At 47.8% G+C, this 13,570-nt stretch overlaps 1 protein-coding gene across 1 annotated transcript; it reads left to right on the forward strand.

The window, feature by feature from the left end:
- Positions 1-9,077: 9,077 nt before the first annotated feature.
- LOC123099479 (F-box protein At5g07610) lies at positions 9,078-10,938 on the forward strand. Its single transcript, XM_044521632.1, has 2 exons — positions 9,078-9,389; positions 9,504-10,938. The coding sequence occupies exons 1-2, from the start codon at positions 9,249-9,251 to the stop codon at positions 10,071-10,073; spliced, it is 711 nt and encodes a 236-aa protein (XP_044377567.1). The 5' UTR covers positions 9,078-9,248; the 3' UTR covers positions 10,074-10,938.
- Positions 10,939-13,570: the final 2,632 nt, after the last annotated feature.

Genomic DNA, 13,570 nt, shown 5'->3' on the forward strand with positions numbered 1-13,570 from the left:
TTGCTGGTTTTGAAATTAAGGGATCATTTCTAGACTTTCAAAGTAGTTGAAGGACGAAAATTATACTTTTGTCCTTTAAAAAATCCATCGTTGTCGTTGTAGTCGCTTCGCCGCTGCCACCATCGACCAGATCTCAAGCCACCGCTGCGAGATCTGGACGGTGAAGTCCCATCATTTTGCATGACTACCCACGCAGCACAGCATCACAACTACCACTTATGAAATCTGGGGGCCGCAGCCCCAGTGACCGAACGCCATCTGCCGCGTCCCGGTTCTGGAGGGCTCCCGTGCGAGAGATCGTCCTGCAAGGAAGCATCGTCGCCGCCGTTGGCCGGATAGGCTATGTCTGCCAGCGTCCTCCTACTAGATCAGAGGTGGAGAGGAGAGGAGGTGGCGGGGGTAGCGCTGGTGGCGACTGGGTCTGTCTTGAGCCACCCCTCCAAGGACGATGTGAGCTAAGGGCTTGGCAGAATATCTGCTCATAATTTTAGAATAATAACAACAATAAAAATACTAGGTGCATGAGATTCATCGAGTCTAATTTTGTTACTCTATTGAAATCACATCTGCACCGCATTGTAATATTCTTCATTTTTTGTAATTCAGTTCGAAGTGAAACTATTGCACATTCAGCACGAACCATATAGAACTATAATAGTACATGTGAGTTTGTAAACTTGAGTATACATATCATCAGGGGCGGAGCCAGGATTTGAACATAGGGGGGGCCAAGCAAAGTTGGAAAAAAAATACCGCTTAATTGCTAGAGTATAGACATGTGGTAGTTACATTTGAATTAGTTATATAATCTCAATGATTTTCAATAACATAAAGTATATTAACAATTTCATTAGAAGAGAATTTAGTTGTGAATTTCTTTCAAAGCAAGTTTTCATGCAATGCTCAAGCAAGTCGTCTCTCGTTTTACTTTGAAAACATACCCTCGACAATTAAGTTGAAATAATATTGCTGGTGTTTGGCGGCCCTTTTCTCTTGATAAATATAAATCATAAAAATGACATCACAAATCACATAATTAAAAGAATTGAAATTTGATGTACAAATTTGATAGGTATAAGGTGGGAACTGATTGAGATGAGCAAGCAGTTGTTAGTTGTGCTAACCTTGGCTAGTTGGCCGGAGAATTAACGAGCTCATGATCACGACGACGTCGCCTCTGATCTAATCCAGAATTGATCGCCCAAATTTGCAGAAAGAGCGTGAAGTAGCAAGGATGTACGGCAGAGCCAATTCCCTTGATCGTTTGTTCAGTCGCTAAATTGTGCCGATCCAATATCCTAATGCAATCACCGTGATTAATAGAGTAATACACTATTTTATAGACAACACTAACGCACCATACTAGGATAGTAGGATTTTAATTCATAATAATTGATAGCTACAAGTACGTACTAGTACCTTCCTTTATCTGATCTTTGTTTCTCCCGGTGAAACTCTGATCTAATGAAGCCTCCTCTTCCTGCCTTAGTCCTTAGACACTGGACAAACAGTGGACAAAGGCGATAGATCATCGCAGCTGATAGGATAGGGGCGGCGGCGTGGCGAGCGCCTTACCTAAGCCGGAGCGGCAGCGGTAGCCGGGCAGCCGGCGGCTGGGTGGCGGCTGTAAACAACGCCCTAGACCCTAGTGCGAGGACGATCAAACGAATCCATCGCATGAGGCAAACAAAGGCCACAACCACGTGACAATGACATGGGCTATTGGGCTTTGGTCTAGAAAAGTTATTATATAGTACTTACATGGGCTAATTTCCCTAGAAAAATGTTATATGGGCTAATGATGTGATTATCTCCGGCCAATTAGCACATCTACAGTTATACTACTGCCTGCTAGAAATCGTTGGGGGGACGAGCGATTGGCAGGGGTCATCGCCCCCCCCCCCCCCCACCCCCCGCGTTCTCCGCCCCTGCATATCATCAAACTGGTCGTTAAATCCCCCCAAAAAAATTGGTTTGTTACAGGAAAGAGATCAATTGACCCAAAAAAATACAGTTCGACCAAACTTACTTAAGCAAAATTTTAAGAGTAATTGTGCGCCAGAGTGCAAGGAGACGAGGGATGATGGTTTCTTTAATATAATAAAATGATTGTATGCATCTGTCGATGAAGAGGCCGGAGGTACTTCTTCTTTTCGAGAAAAAAAGGTATGGACGCTGCACAAAAAGGCAATTCCAACCGATCAAGTTGACTTGACCAGCAGCAACACCACAACGAGCTACGCAACGGCAGCACAACATATTACTCCCATCCGTTCAAAGAAAAGAACTAGGGAGAGGGAGAGCACAACTGTGGCTAGTGGACAGTGGTGCATGCATACGCAAACATCAAAGGCATCACTACCGATGCGAACATAGCTACCCTGCTTGCACAACCACGGATCTGCATCCTCTGACATAACCCCGTGAGCCCATGCAGAAGAAATATTTGTTTTTAAGCCCAATGTCAGAGGATGCTTGTGCGCACCGCCACCCATCTCCAGGTTACCGGCTCACGGGGTCGGAAGTGCTGGACTCGGGGCGTCCAACTAGGAGGAAGAGACCCACCCACCCCCTGCCTCGTCGTATTTCGTCGTCGAGGACAGGCATGAAGCATCAACGGGAGCGACCACCGCTGCGCCAGACGACGAGGAAGCGAGGGTCGTCTCTCGTCGGCGGAGCGTGTAGGTGTGCATCGCCGGCTAACCTCCTCGGCATGCACCCGTGTGGACCGTGGCGCCACGGGGTGGGGATGCGCCGCTGGTCCAGAAGACAGCCGTGTGGCAGATTCACATCCGGGTACTGCAGGGGCTAGCGGTACTCCCAGTGCCACCGCGCCTGGTGGACTGGGATGTACAGCCGCACTCGCTCCTACGGTGGCGTGCCGCGTCTAGCCGACGGTGGTGGAGGAGGGATCCCGCGAGAAGAGTTCGCACCGGCGCCGATCCCCCCTTCCCCCTCCCCTTCCTATTGAAGAAGTCCATGCCTTTCCTAGGGTTTCGGGTGTGCTGGCTGGCTAGAGTTTTGTGGTCTTCGGCGAGGGAGCAAAGGTGGCCAGATGTGGACGGAAAGTGGATGAGGTCGGCCCCCCCGCACGCATCCATTAAAAAGGACAGGCACGCGACCCTTCCACACACTGTCAGGTGGGCCCTCGGTAGGTGGCCCAGTCGGATCGGACCCCTTTCTTGTGGGTGCGAAATACCATGACGGTGTCTAAATATAGATTTACATGGTATTTGACAGAGATGAAGAAATCCGTAGTGGTCGCGATATTAATATATTCTCCTTATTGAAAAATAAGAGAGTTATAGTGTTTAGCATTGGCTAAAGCCTGCAAATCTAGATCAGGGTATGTGATTCTACTAAAAGTCGTGTGCGTAAATGTGGACACAAAACGTCTGCCGGCACGCCCCGAATGCGTCCGCGGACAGTGACCGGAGGACACCAATAGTTACAGACATGCGTGTATGGGGCAGGATGCGCCATCTTTTATGCACTACTATTCCTAGTCGGATCATATTGGTCACGGTGATGTGGTCAGGCATTGCAGCTTAGCGAGGCGCCACTCTCCCATAGTGGACTCCACCATGAGGGCTTCCGCCGCCTCCCCTGCCATGTACCGTTCACAGCAGGCATGCCTTGCATTAGGAGCGTACTAGCAGTAAGCCATGCCGACATTTTACCTCCGGCTTGTAGCTAGGCCCCGTGGGGATTGCACGCTACCGAAGGGGTTGCCTCGTCGCCCTGACGTTCAAGCGTCAGACAACCCACACCGCCTTCGACAATGCAGCGATCACACACCCAACGCTATCAGCCCCGTGGTCCCAAGTGCCAATTGTGCAGACCCAAAGAGGTTCCAACAATGTAAAACGAAGGTTCTTGTGCAACGATCAACTTATAGAGAGGCTCTTGCACACACACAAAAGGGCGCCCTTGGATGGATATGCACGGTTCCAACAATGTAAAACGGAGGTTCTTGTGCAACGACCAACTTATAGAGAGGCTCTTGCACACACAAAAAAGGGCACCCTCGGATGGATATGCACGGTTCGGTCAATGTAAAATGGAGGTTCTTGTGTAATGACCAACTTATAGAGAAGACTCTCGTGCACAGAAAAAGGGTGCCCTCGGATGGATATGCACGGTTCCGACAATGTAAAACGAAGGTTCTTGGGCAACGACCAACTTATAGAGAAATCTCTCATGCACAAAAAAAGATGCCTCTAAACGGTCTCAAAAGCCTGGACGGGCAGACCGGTCAAAGAAAACCGACTCAATCGGGCATCTCAAACCGCCACCCAAACGTCTGGGCTGACCCGCACCCCTCATATCCAGCCCAAATCCGGGCCGGATATGGGGCAGCCCATTCACTGTGGATGGACGCACCCAGACGCGTCCACGGAAGTTTGAATGTCCGGATTTGGTGTCCTCAGCTGTAGATGCTCTAATGCCCATTCGGAGCCCAAAAGATAAAAAAAATGTGTAAATAAAAAAACAATATTGAGAAAACATAAAATTATAAAGAACAGAAACTTAGAAGCGTGAGTTTTCAAACAAGACAATGCTAGTGGGCTGGGACGATCCAACCCCAGAGAGGACGTGCCAAGATGTTGTCCTCCGTGAAGTAAACGCTTTGTTACTATGCATGTGCCCGTCGAAAAAATGTTTTTTCGGAGAAAAATGATTTTGCTTTTACGATGTGCCCATATGCATCCTTCCTCCACGAACCTATCCCTAGGGTTTCACGGGAGATAGCGGGCGTGTGCTCCTAGGGCAGAGCCAGTATTTGAGCACAAGGGGAGTACATGTTTATATTTTTTCTAGCGCATATAAGCACAATGACTGATGCACGTTTGGCCATTACTTATCTAAATTTAGCTGTACTATACCTACAAGATTTGTACTAGGAGCTGATAATCTCATCAGAGTTGATTCCAAATTTACAGCGCGAGGGTTTACAAATTGAAGCACGTGGTTTAGAAACAAAAAAAGTCCGTTCTTTTGCTTCATTTGTCCAATAGAAAGTAGAGCTAATATAAAAACGAAATATAAAATTAGATTTGTATTTCTCATCTGGTCTCATGTTTGGCCATTACTTATCCAAAAGTAGATGGTTTATGCAATTTCCTGGGCATTGTAATGATTCAACACTTAGCGACTCCGAGAGATATCTATCGGTCCAAACGCCCCAGGTCCTCCATAGTTTTTGCAGCTGCCAGCCATGTCCAGCGGTACCACCACCAGCTCGCCTGACTTTTCGGACAAACGTCTACCCCGGCCGGAGATACCTACCGTGCTCACTGGCGACGGTAAGCCACCGTCCATCTTTTTCCTAAGGCAGGTCTCGGTTAATGGGCGACGACTCGCGTGAAAAGCTGAGCTTTGTAATGGATGCATATTTGCCGCCGTGCGTGTACTGGCTTGATCCAAGCCTAGTAGATGCATGCGCTTTTGGTGGATCTGCGTGACAGGACCCGTGTACCGAAAGACGGGATTGCCTTTTCCTTGATCTACCGAATCTAATTGTTTGCGTGTTTGCTTCAAGTTTTTAGTGGGTCATGGCTGCTCGTAAGTTGGAACAGGGACCGCTTCAAGATTTCGCTACAGATAGACGTGGAAAGGAGCGCACACAAAATATGCCATGCAAACTCTGATCCCAGGATCCAGGAATTAGGCCACGGATCGTTGATTTTGGGAGGTGAGCGTTGATTGTTTCCATTCATCGCACAAGGCAATCTCAGTTAAGTTTAGACGCTCTTAAGTTTATATCAACACCCTACGGTAAAAGTATATGGATGCGATGAAAGTTTGTGGGTTTGCTTGCCGCTCTAAACGCTATAATTCACTCACTTGCTTAGCACAGAACCAAACATTTGGGAATTTTTTTTATATACAAGTGTATTGCATTGGCAGATGCCCTATCTGATAGCATGTACTGCATCACAAATGGTGACCGTCCGGCTTGCCTAGGAGCTACCCTTCTTTTCGGTGGTGGTGCGGACAAAGAGCTTTCCAGCTGTCTTGTTCAGATTAACGCAAGCACCTTGGTGGTCTTTTATGAATCCAATGCTGGTTGAACCTTGTTCCTTTGACCTGTTGCAAGGAGATGTGTATATTCCTAAGTCAAATAAAGGTGTCTTTTCCCGCAAGGATTACTTTCCACTGCCTGCTGTGTGATAATTTGGGTCATCTTTGAGTTGGGGCTGCTTCTTTGTTCATCTTTGAGAGATATTGAGATTCAGATGTAGTATGAAAAATTATTCATGTAATTTTTTTGCCATACTCTACATGTTACAAACTTGGTACAGTACTATGCAGTTTTTCTTTCAAAATTACCAGCGCTCGAAGTGTCATTCAAATCAATGCAAAAGCGGGCACAGACCTAGTAAAGACCAACCCCAGATTTCCAGTTTGGTCCATAACCTGTTGCATGTCAGATGGGCATATTTGGTTTGACTTTCTTCATCTGTAGGATGATATGCATCTCATGGGCTACTGTAGCCCAGACTGCGGGAGACCCTCATATAAGTGGACTGACACAACCTATTCAATCTAGTTGTTCTTGAAAAATCAAACACACATGTTCCTGAAGAACCAAACAATCACAAAATTACAAAGAAACGTGTCTAAATCTGCCAAAAAAAAGCGAGCACAATAAAGAAAATTACTGCTGCCGCAATGCATTAAAGATGAAGAAGAAATCCAGTGTATTGCATACATACACCCAGCATACCTGCTACCCTACATGAACAGACTAACACAAAAGGTAAACAAAGAAGCAACCCCAGCTCAAAGATTGTCATCCGCGTAACATCAAACCACCACAAGCCAAACCTGGACTACATGGTAAGCTACTGAAACATCCGTGGGAAGCGCTTTCAAGCACCAAGCACTCTGGTACATTCCACTAGAGCCATAGACCAAATCAGTTTTGACAAAAAAAAGGTACCAATTTCTAACTCTCTCACACGCGGCTTGAAGAAGCAAACCTGGGCAACGAACCACTGGAGATACCCCACTCCCAATCTCCCAAGAAGAAGCCATAGTATATACCTGAACCGGATCAGGACGAAGTGGGGAATTTGAAGCGAGGGGCTGTATGAGCAGCAAGTCGAGAAGTAATCCAACTTACACACAAAAAATTCTTCAGTTCATCACAGAAATTGTATTCAAAGCAAGTTGAGTATTACACAGTACCAATCTTGCAATTCTGTGGTAGTGTCGACCTCGAGGCCGCTGCAGAGGAGAGGGAGCTCGACGACCTTGATGGAGGAGGCCAGCGTGAGGAAGAGCTGGGCATACCATGGTGGGGAGGGCGTGATGCTGGTGCTCTTCGGCCGCCTTGCCGGATCTGACGTTGGCGGAGGGGGTTGGGAAGCACAGCGACACCGAGCTCGAGAAGGGCAGCTCCAGGAGCAGCACGGGCGGCCTGCACATCATCCATGGGGAAGGTGGCCTGTTGGAGAGGGAAGCAACGCAGCTCCATTGACGGAGAGACACGGCGACGTCGGGAGCCAAAGGTGAACTTAGAGAAGGCGATGGTGGAGACCGGCGTAGCAGGAACGATGGAGGAAGAGACGGTGGACGGCTGAGCTCCATGTTATGGCGGTGGTAGTGAGTGTTGGAGAGGACAGGCACGGGGAGGCCATGGTTGGATCAGAAGGTGTGGTCATGATGTGGACCTGAACGGGAGATGGAGAGAGTCAGAGAGAGAGAGAGTACGGGGAGGCAACAATGAGGAAGGGTAGCGCGAGATATGCAAACCAACAGAAAAAAAGGCGAAAAAAATGATGCACGAACCTTCATCAGCTGCGCACCGCCCGCGTGTGGGTACCTTTGGTGGGCTCGAAACCTTCTCTCGCGGGCCGAGGTCTGTCACGCCGCAGGTGGTCCTGTCTGCTGGACTGGAGCAGCGACAGCCTAGTGCCCGCGCGGTCCTGCCTGCTGGTCCACCTTCTGCTATAAGAGGAAAACATCTACAAATGAGAAAAACCAGGAAAAAACAAATGAGGTAAGGCTGGTCACAATGGGCAAGAACATAAGCTAGTAACTTACACACTTCCCTAGACTATGTTACTACCTCCATAGTGGGTAGGAACATCTATGTAGTGTCATACAACGATGTATTTATTAGGTTATAGACTCATTGTTTCTTGGAGTGTGTGATGTTCCGGTAACTTAGCTAGTTACCACAAGCACCTCTCTCTTCATTAAATATGTGCCACATAAGCAAAGTTGTATTGGAGTGTGTGATGTTACTCCTAAGTTCCTCCCCATTGTGACCAGCCTAAGAGGAGGGACCAGATCCCAACAGCAATGAGTGCTCGTGATTGCATCCGCCCTGGCGTAGTTTCATTTGTTTGCTTTCCCCCCCCCCCCTCTCTCTCTCTCTCTCTCTCTCTCTATATATATATATATATATATATATATATATATATATATATATATATGTATGCGGTTCTATACGTACGAGAAAATCTATTTATATATATGCATAACGTTGTACAATTTGTAGTATCGTGAAATACCAGCAAACAAAAAAAATGTAATGAAAAAAAAACACCCAAACATTTAGTACCGGTTGGTGTTATCAACCGGTACTAAAGCCCTACGCGCACCCGGGCCTGGCTCATGCCACGTGTTCGCACTTTAGCGCCGGTTCGTGACGAACCGGTACTAAGGGGGGGACCTTTAGTCCCCACTCTTTAGTGCCGGCTGTAGAACCGGCACTAAAGGCCGTTACGAACCGGCACTAAAGGCCGGTTCTGCACTAGTGAGGTAGAACCATGGCCTGGATTGGTTCGGCTCCTCCGGATGTGTTAGAACTGGTTGCGATGGATTGTACTAATATCAACTGGGTAATACAAGTTTTGAACCTGCAAAAAAAATACTATATACATTCTGCTCATGCAAAGCTCTTTTACACTCTTTCCAGAAATAAGCCAAGGGTGTTTTTCTTTCTTCCACAAAAAGGAGAGAGGGCTTTTTTTTAGGATGGAAAGAAGGGCAGAGGGGCTGAGAGGGTATGAGGATCCGTTGGGCCGTTTGTGGAGCCCACACTAATCCTAGAGCCCGTCATCACGGAGTACACGCGCTCTCACAGGACTCCCTGTGACTCACGCTCCCAGTCTCAAGCCAGCCGCCGCCCCATCCCCACTCCGCGCCCTAGCCCCGGCGAGCAGCGGCGGCCGGCGTCGTGACCGTCGAATCGACTGCCTCGAGGCACGGATCCGCGGGCCGGGCAGGAGGCGATGCCGCCAGGAGGTGGAGAAGGAGAAGGCGAGCATGGCAGCACGGTGCAGAGCCATCCACCGGCGACCGTCCGCGGCGACGAGGACGCCCCGCCCCATTCTACGCCGCCGCTCCCCGTCATTGTCCATGTAGCTTCCGAGGTTGCTCCACGCCACTTCGATCTCCTTTTTTTTTTCTAACAAGACCTTCCACCAATCTTGGATCCAAGAAAAGGAATCAGGAATCTGAACCAGCCGTTGCTATCATTTGCACAGGAGAAGAAGCAGAATCTGGAGCCCGTGCCGAACCTTCCCGAGGGCGCCCTCGTCGAGATCCTTTCACGAGTGCCCTACAAGTCGCTCTGTCGCTTCAAGTGCGTGTCCAAGCCGTGGCTTGCTCTCTGCTCAGCCCCTGACATCCGCAAGAGGTCGCCACAGACCCTCTCTGGCTTCTTCTACTACCAAGCCGGACGCCTTTGTTTCCGCAATTTGTATGGGAGAGGTCCGCCTCTGGTCGACCCATCTCTCCCTTTCTTGCGCGAAAGCTACTGCCACATTTTTGTCAAACACGTCTGCGGGGGCCTTCTCCTCTGCATCTGCTCGAATAATCTGCGAGACGAGTCCTATTATGTTGTCTGCAATCCTGCTACCGAAGAGTGGACTGTGCTGCCTCCTGTCGGATTTCCAGGTCGCGATCCGATCGCTTTCCTAGGTTTTGACCCTGCTATTCCATCCCGTTTTGTGGTGTTTGCCCCCAAGAACCAGATGGTTGGTACTATGAACGATTACAGACAAAGTGGCAATCTACTCGACAGAAACTGGACGGTGGACTCATGTGCAAAGTAAGTGGACAAAAGATCCTCCCGTGAATCATGTTATATACACACAGGTCTTCCTGAGTGGCACTATCCATCTGCCTACCCTTGATAAGAGAATAGCCACAGTCGACGTGGAGGGGAAAGTTTGGAGGGAGATTCAAATGCCAAACACCTGTGATGTTGGGCACTCTCAACGACGTATCTGTGATGTTGGGCACTCTCAACGACGTGTCTGTGATGTTGGGCAGTCTCAAGGACGCTTGTATGCCTGGTGGATAGATAATTCTCGTGATTGCCAACTCTATATTTGGGTCCTTGAGGATTATGATACTGGAAAGTGGACCCTAAAGCACACTGTTAACGTTTTGGAGCTGTTTGGAAGGAATTGCCGTAAAGATGGAGATTCCTATGTGATGTTTGCAATTCATCCGGATTGCAACAACATTTTTCTTACTGACAAGAAGAACATGACATTGTCGTATGACATGGATAATCAGAAAGTGCATGTTATCTGCACTGAAGGCATGAAGGGTCTGCCTTATACTCCCTGTTTTGCGGAATTGCCCTCAGCTGGTCACTGAGATCCTGTGCTACATCACGTGCCTAGCATGGGACGACACCTTTTGTGAAAATTAATGGTTGACATGGACCTACTCTCTTGATTTCGTGGCATTGCGTGGAGAAGTCCCAACTCCTATGTTAACAGTCTTGTGTTCAGGTGCATGCCGTTGTTGCTTTGAACGATTTTGTTAGCCAAGACTTTGTAAGGCCAATGGTACTGTTTAGTTGTAAGAATCCACCTACCTATTTAATCTATTTGCTGTCATGTAGCACTAATTATTCTGGCCACCCGTTAGCCCCTGATGTGGGTAATATAAGATATTGAGACTACATTATCTGTGTTATTGTCACCTCTTTATTTCCGTTTGTTTTATGCACGTAAATATCTCCAGTCTACAGTTTGCATTTTAAAGATTTGATGTGATTATCTGTGGACCATCTCTTCTCAACATATAGCAGTCTGTTATCCACCAACGCTGTCTCTGTTTTTATGCATTTGTAAGATTTGGTATGTTTATTTGTGGATCGTCCCTTTTATATCGCAGCATATAGGGGTAGAGGCATGGTAAAGAAATATTAGTTTCATGTATGTTACCCGCGTGGCCTTCAATTGATGGCATCGAGAAATGTGCAGCTAAACAAACCTGGACGACACAGTCAATTCATCTTCTTTTTTGCTCGGGGAAAGATGATCTTTTGAGGGGCAGCAAACGACGTGATTCACTCGTTGATACTTGTATGTTTGTAGTAAGACCGAGGTGATAACATACATACAGGTTCAGCATTCATCACTAAAGTACTTGTGCACTCTTAATTCTGGTTTTGATATAGCTCACAATTCCCTTGGATGAATCCTGAATAGACTGTTAAATTTCTGTTGTAAGTTGTTCATTTGATTTGGGTCCTGCTCTTTAGTTGAGGTTGAGCACGGCAAACTTTCTTTGTTTGTAATGGTAATAAGGATAAAGGTGGTTTTCCTGTCACTGCTTTGTTGGTTGCAAGTGCAGTTTTAGCTGAACTTAGTACACTAAATAATACTTCCTCCGTCCGAAAATACTTGTCAGCAAAAAGAATAAAAAAGGGATGTATCTAGATGTATTTTAGTTCTAGGTACTTCTCTTTTCATCCATTTTGATGACAAGTATTTTCGGACGAAGGGAGCACTGGTTCTCAATACATGTGTTATTAATTCTGGTTCTGATATAGCTCGCCATTCCCTTACCTGAATCCTAACTAGACTGTCAAATTTGTGTTCTAGGTTGCCCAACTTTGATTTTCGGTCCTACTCTTTAGTCTTTACTACAAGTTTAGGACAACAACTTTTATTATATACTCAAAAGGATAATCAAAAAGATAATGGTGGTTTTCTTGTCACTGCTTTGTTGCTTGAAGGTTTGTTTTTTGCTGAATGTACTCCCTCCGTCCCAAAATTTAAGATAATTTTTGACACTAAATATAAGATCATTTAGAGATGGGATTCCATTACATCCTGTATCATCCCCAACAACCTTCACTTCAAATCATAGGAAAAGTTGTATTTATCCCCAACTGTTGGACGCGACACTGTACTGCTGTCTCTGAAAATTGGCCATCACATTTCGCTGACGAGGATAACAATCTCATGATTTTTTTTCTAAAAAGTGTTAAGATGGTAACCACGCTGCAGCAGTGTGGTTGGAGATGGACGTATCTGTCGTCGCGGATGCAGTCTTCTGTAAGCGTTTTTGCTGATCCATCTGATTGCTCAGGCGTCGCGACTAATTTAACAGACGCCAGATCCTCATGTTCACCACAAGGTGAGCCTCTTGAGTCGTTCCAAACGCATCAATTCAGCAAACTTGCTCGTGCTGAACTTTTTTTTTTGAAAGATCCGGACTTTCTGGCTTTTCATTGGCTTAGCAGGGGAGAGTTACAAAAGTGTTGTGATCAAACTGATCAGACACAAAAAAGTAAGGAAAAAGGTATACAGAGGCGTAGTAGGAGTGAGCAGGACTACTCCCTCCACTGCCTAGCAAGAACTAGCCTACTTCTCGCGTTGTATCCCCGAAAGGGGGCGCTATGGCATGTGCTCCGGCGAGTCTCCATTGTTCGATATCTGTCCGGCAGGCCTCCATTATACTGCGTGCACTTGGTGTCTTTTCTCTGAATGTGCATCTGTTTCTCTCAAGCCAGATTTGCCAGGTGACCAATGCCACCATCGTCTTGACTCCTCTTCTTTACCGTGGCGCCGCGGAGTTGAGGATTGCGGTGATGGCCTCCGTTGTGGTGTTGCATGCTCTCCAGGATGCTGGGGAGAGTGTCGCGCAGCCTACCCAGGTGGCTGTCATTACCCAAACCTCCTTTGATATGTTGCACTCCCAGAAGAGGTGGAAGGAGGACTCAAGGTTACGGCAGCATAGCTGACAGAAGTAGGGGTTCTCCCAGCCCTGCGCTGTAGGCGATCGTTGCACCAGAGCCGGTTCTGGTGCAGCAGCCAAAGGAAGAACTTGATATTTCCGGGCGCCCATATCTTCCATACCCGGCTTTTCATGGCCGAGGTTGGTCGCGGCCTGCGGGGGGAGTTGGGAGAGATACGCTGACCTCGCCGTGTAATCTCCACCGGCTTTCCAGGTGATCTTGTCTTCGGTCCCTCCATGCAGCGCCAGGTTTGCCTCTCTGATGCGTCGCTGCAGCAGCACAGCCTGGTGGATGATTTCCAGGCTGTTGTCACGCCTGAGATCCGTGATCCATCTGTCATCGCGAGTCGCCTCTGCGACAGTGCGGTTCTACCTGATTGAGCGCTTGAATAGGTCGGGGTAGACCTGCCGCAATGGCTGTTCACCGAGCCAGGAGCAGTGCCAGAAGAGCGCTCTGTTGCCGTCGCCCACTGTCACTCTCGTTTCCAAGGCGAAGAGCGCTCTATCCTTGTCGTCGCAGGGCATCTCCAGCTGCGTCCATGGCCTGGCCGGGTCCATCCACGCGAGC

The sequence above is a fragment of the Triticum aestivum genome, chromosome 1B (genome assembly GCF_018294505.1).
Source record: "Triticum aestivum cultivar Chinese Spring chromosome 1B, IWGSC CS RefSeq v2.1, whole genome shotgun sequence".
Lineage (NCBI taxonomy): Eukaryota > Viridiplantae > Streptophyta > Magnoliopsida > Poales > Poaceae > Triticum > Triticum aestivum.

Coding starts and splice junctions, on each gene's coding strand:
- LOC123099479 (XM_044521632.1), top strand. CDS start 9,249: ATGCCGCCAGGAGGTGGAGAAGGAGAAGGCGAGCATGGCAGCACGGTG. Junction 9,390..9,503: donor TTGTCCATGTAGCTTCCGAG/GTTGCTCCACGC, acceptor TCATTTGCACAG/GAGAAGAAGCAGAATCTGGA.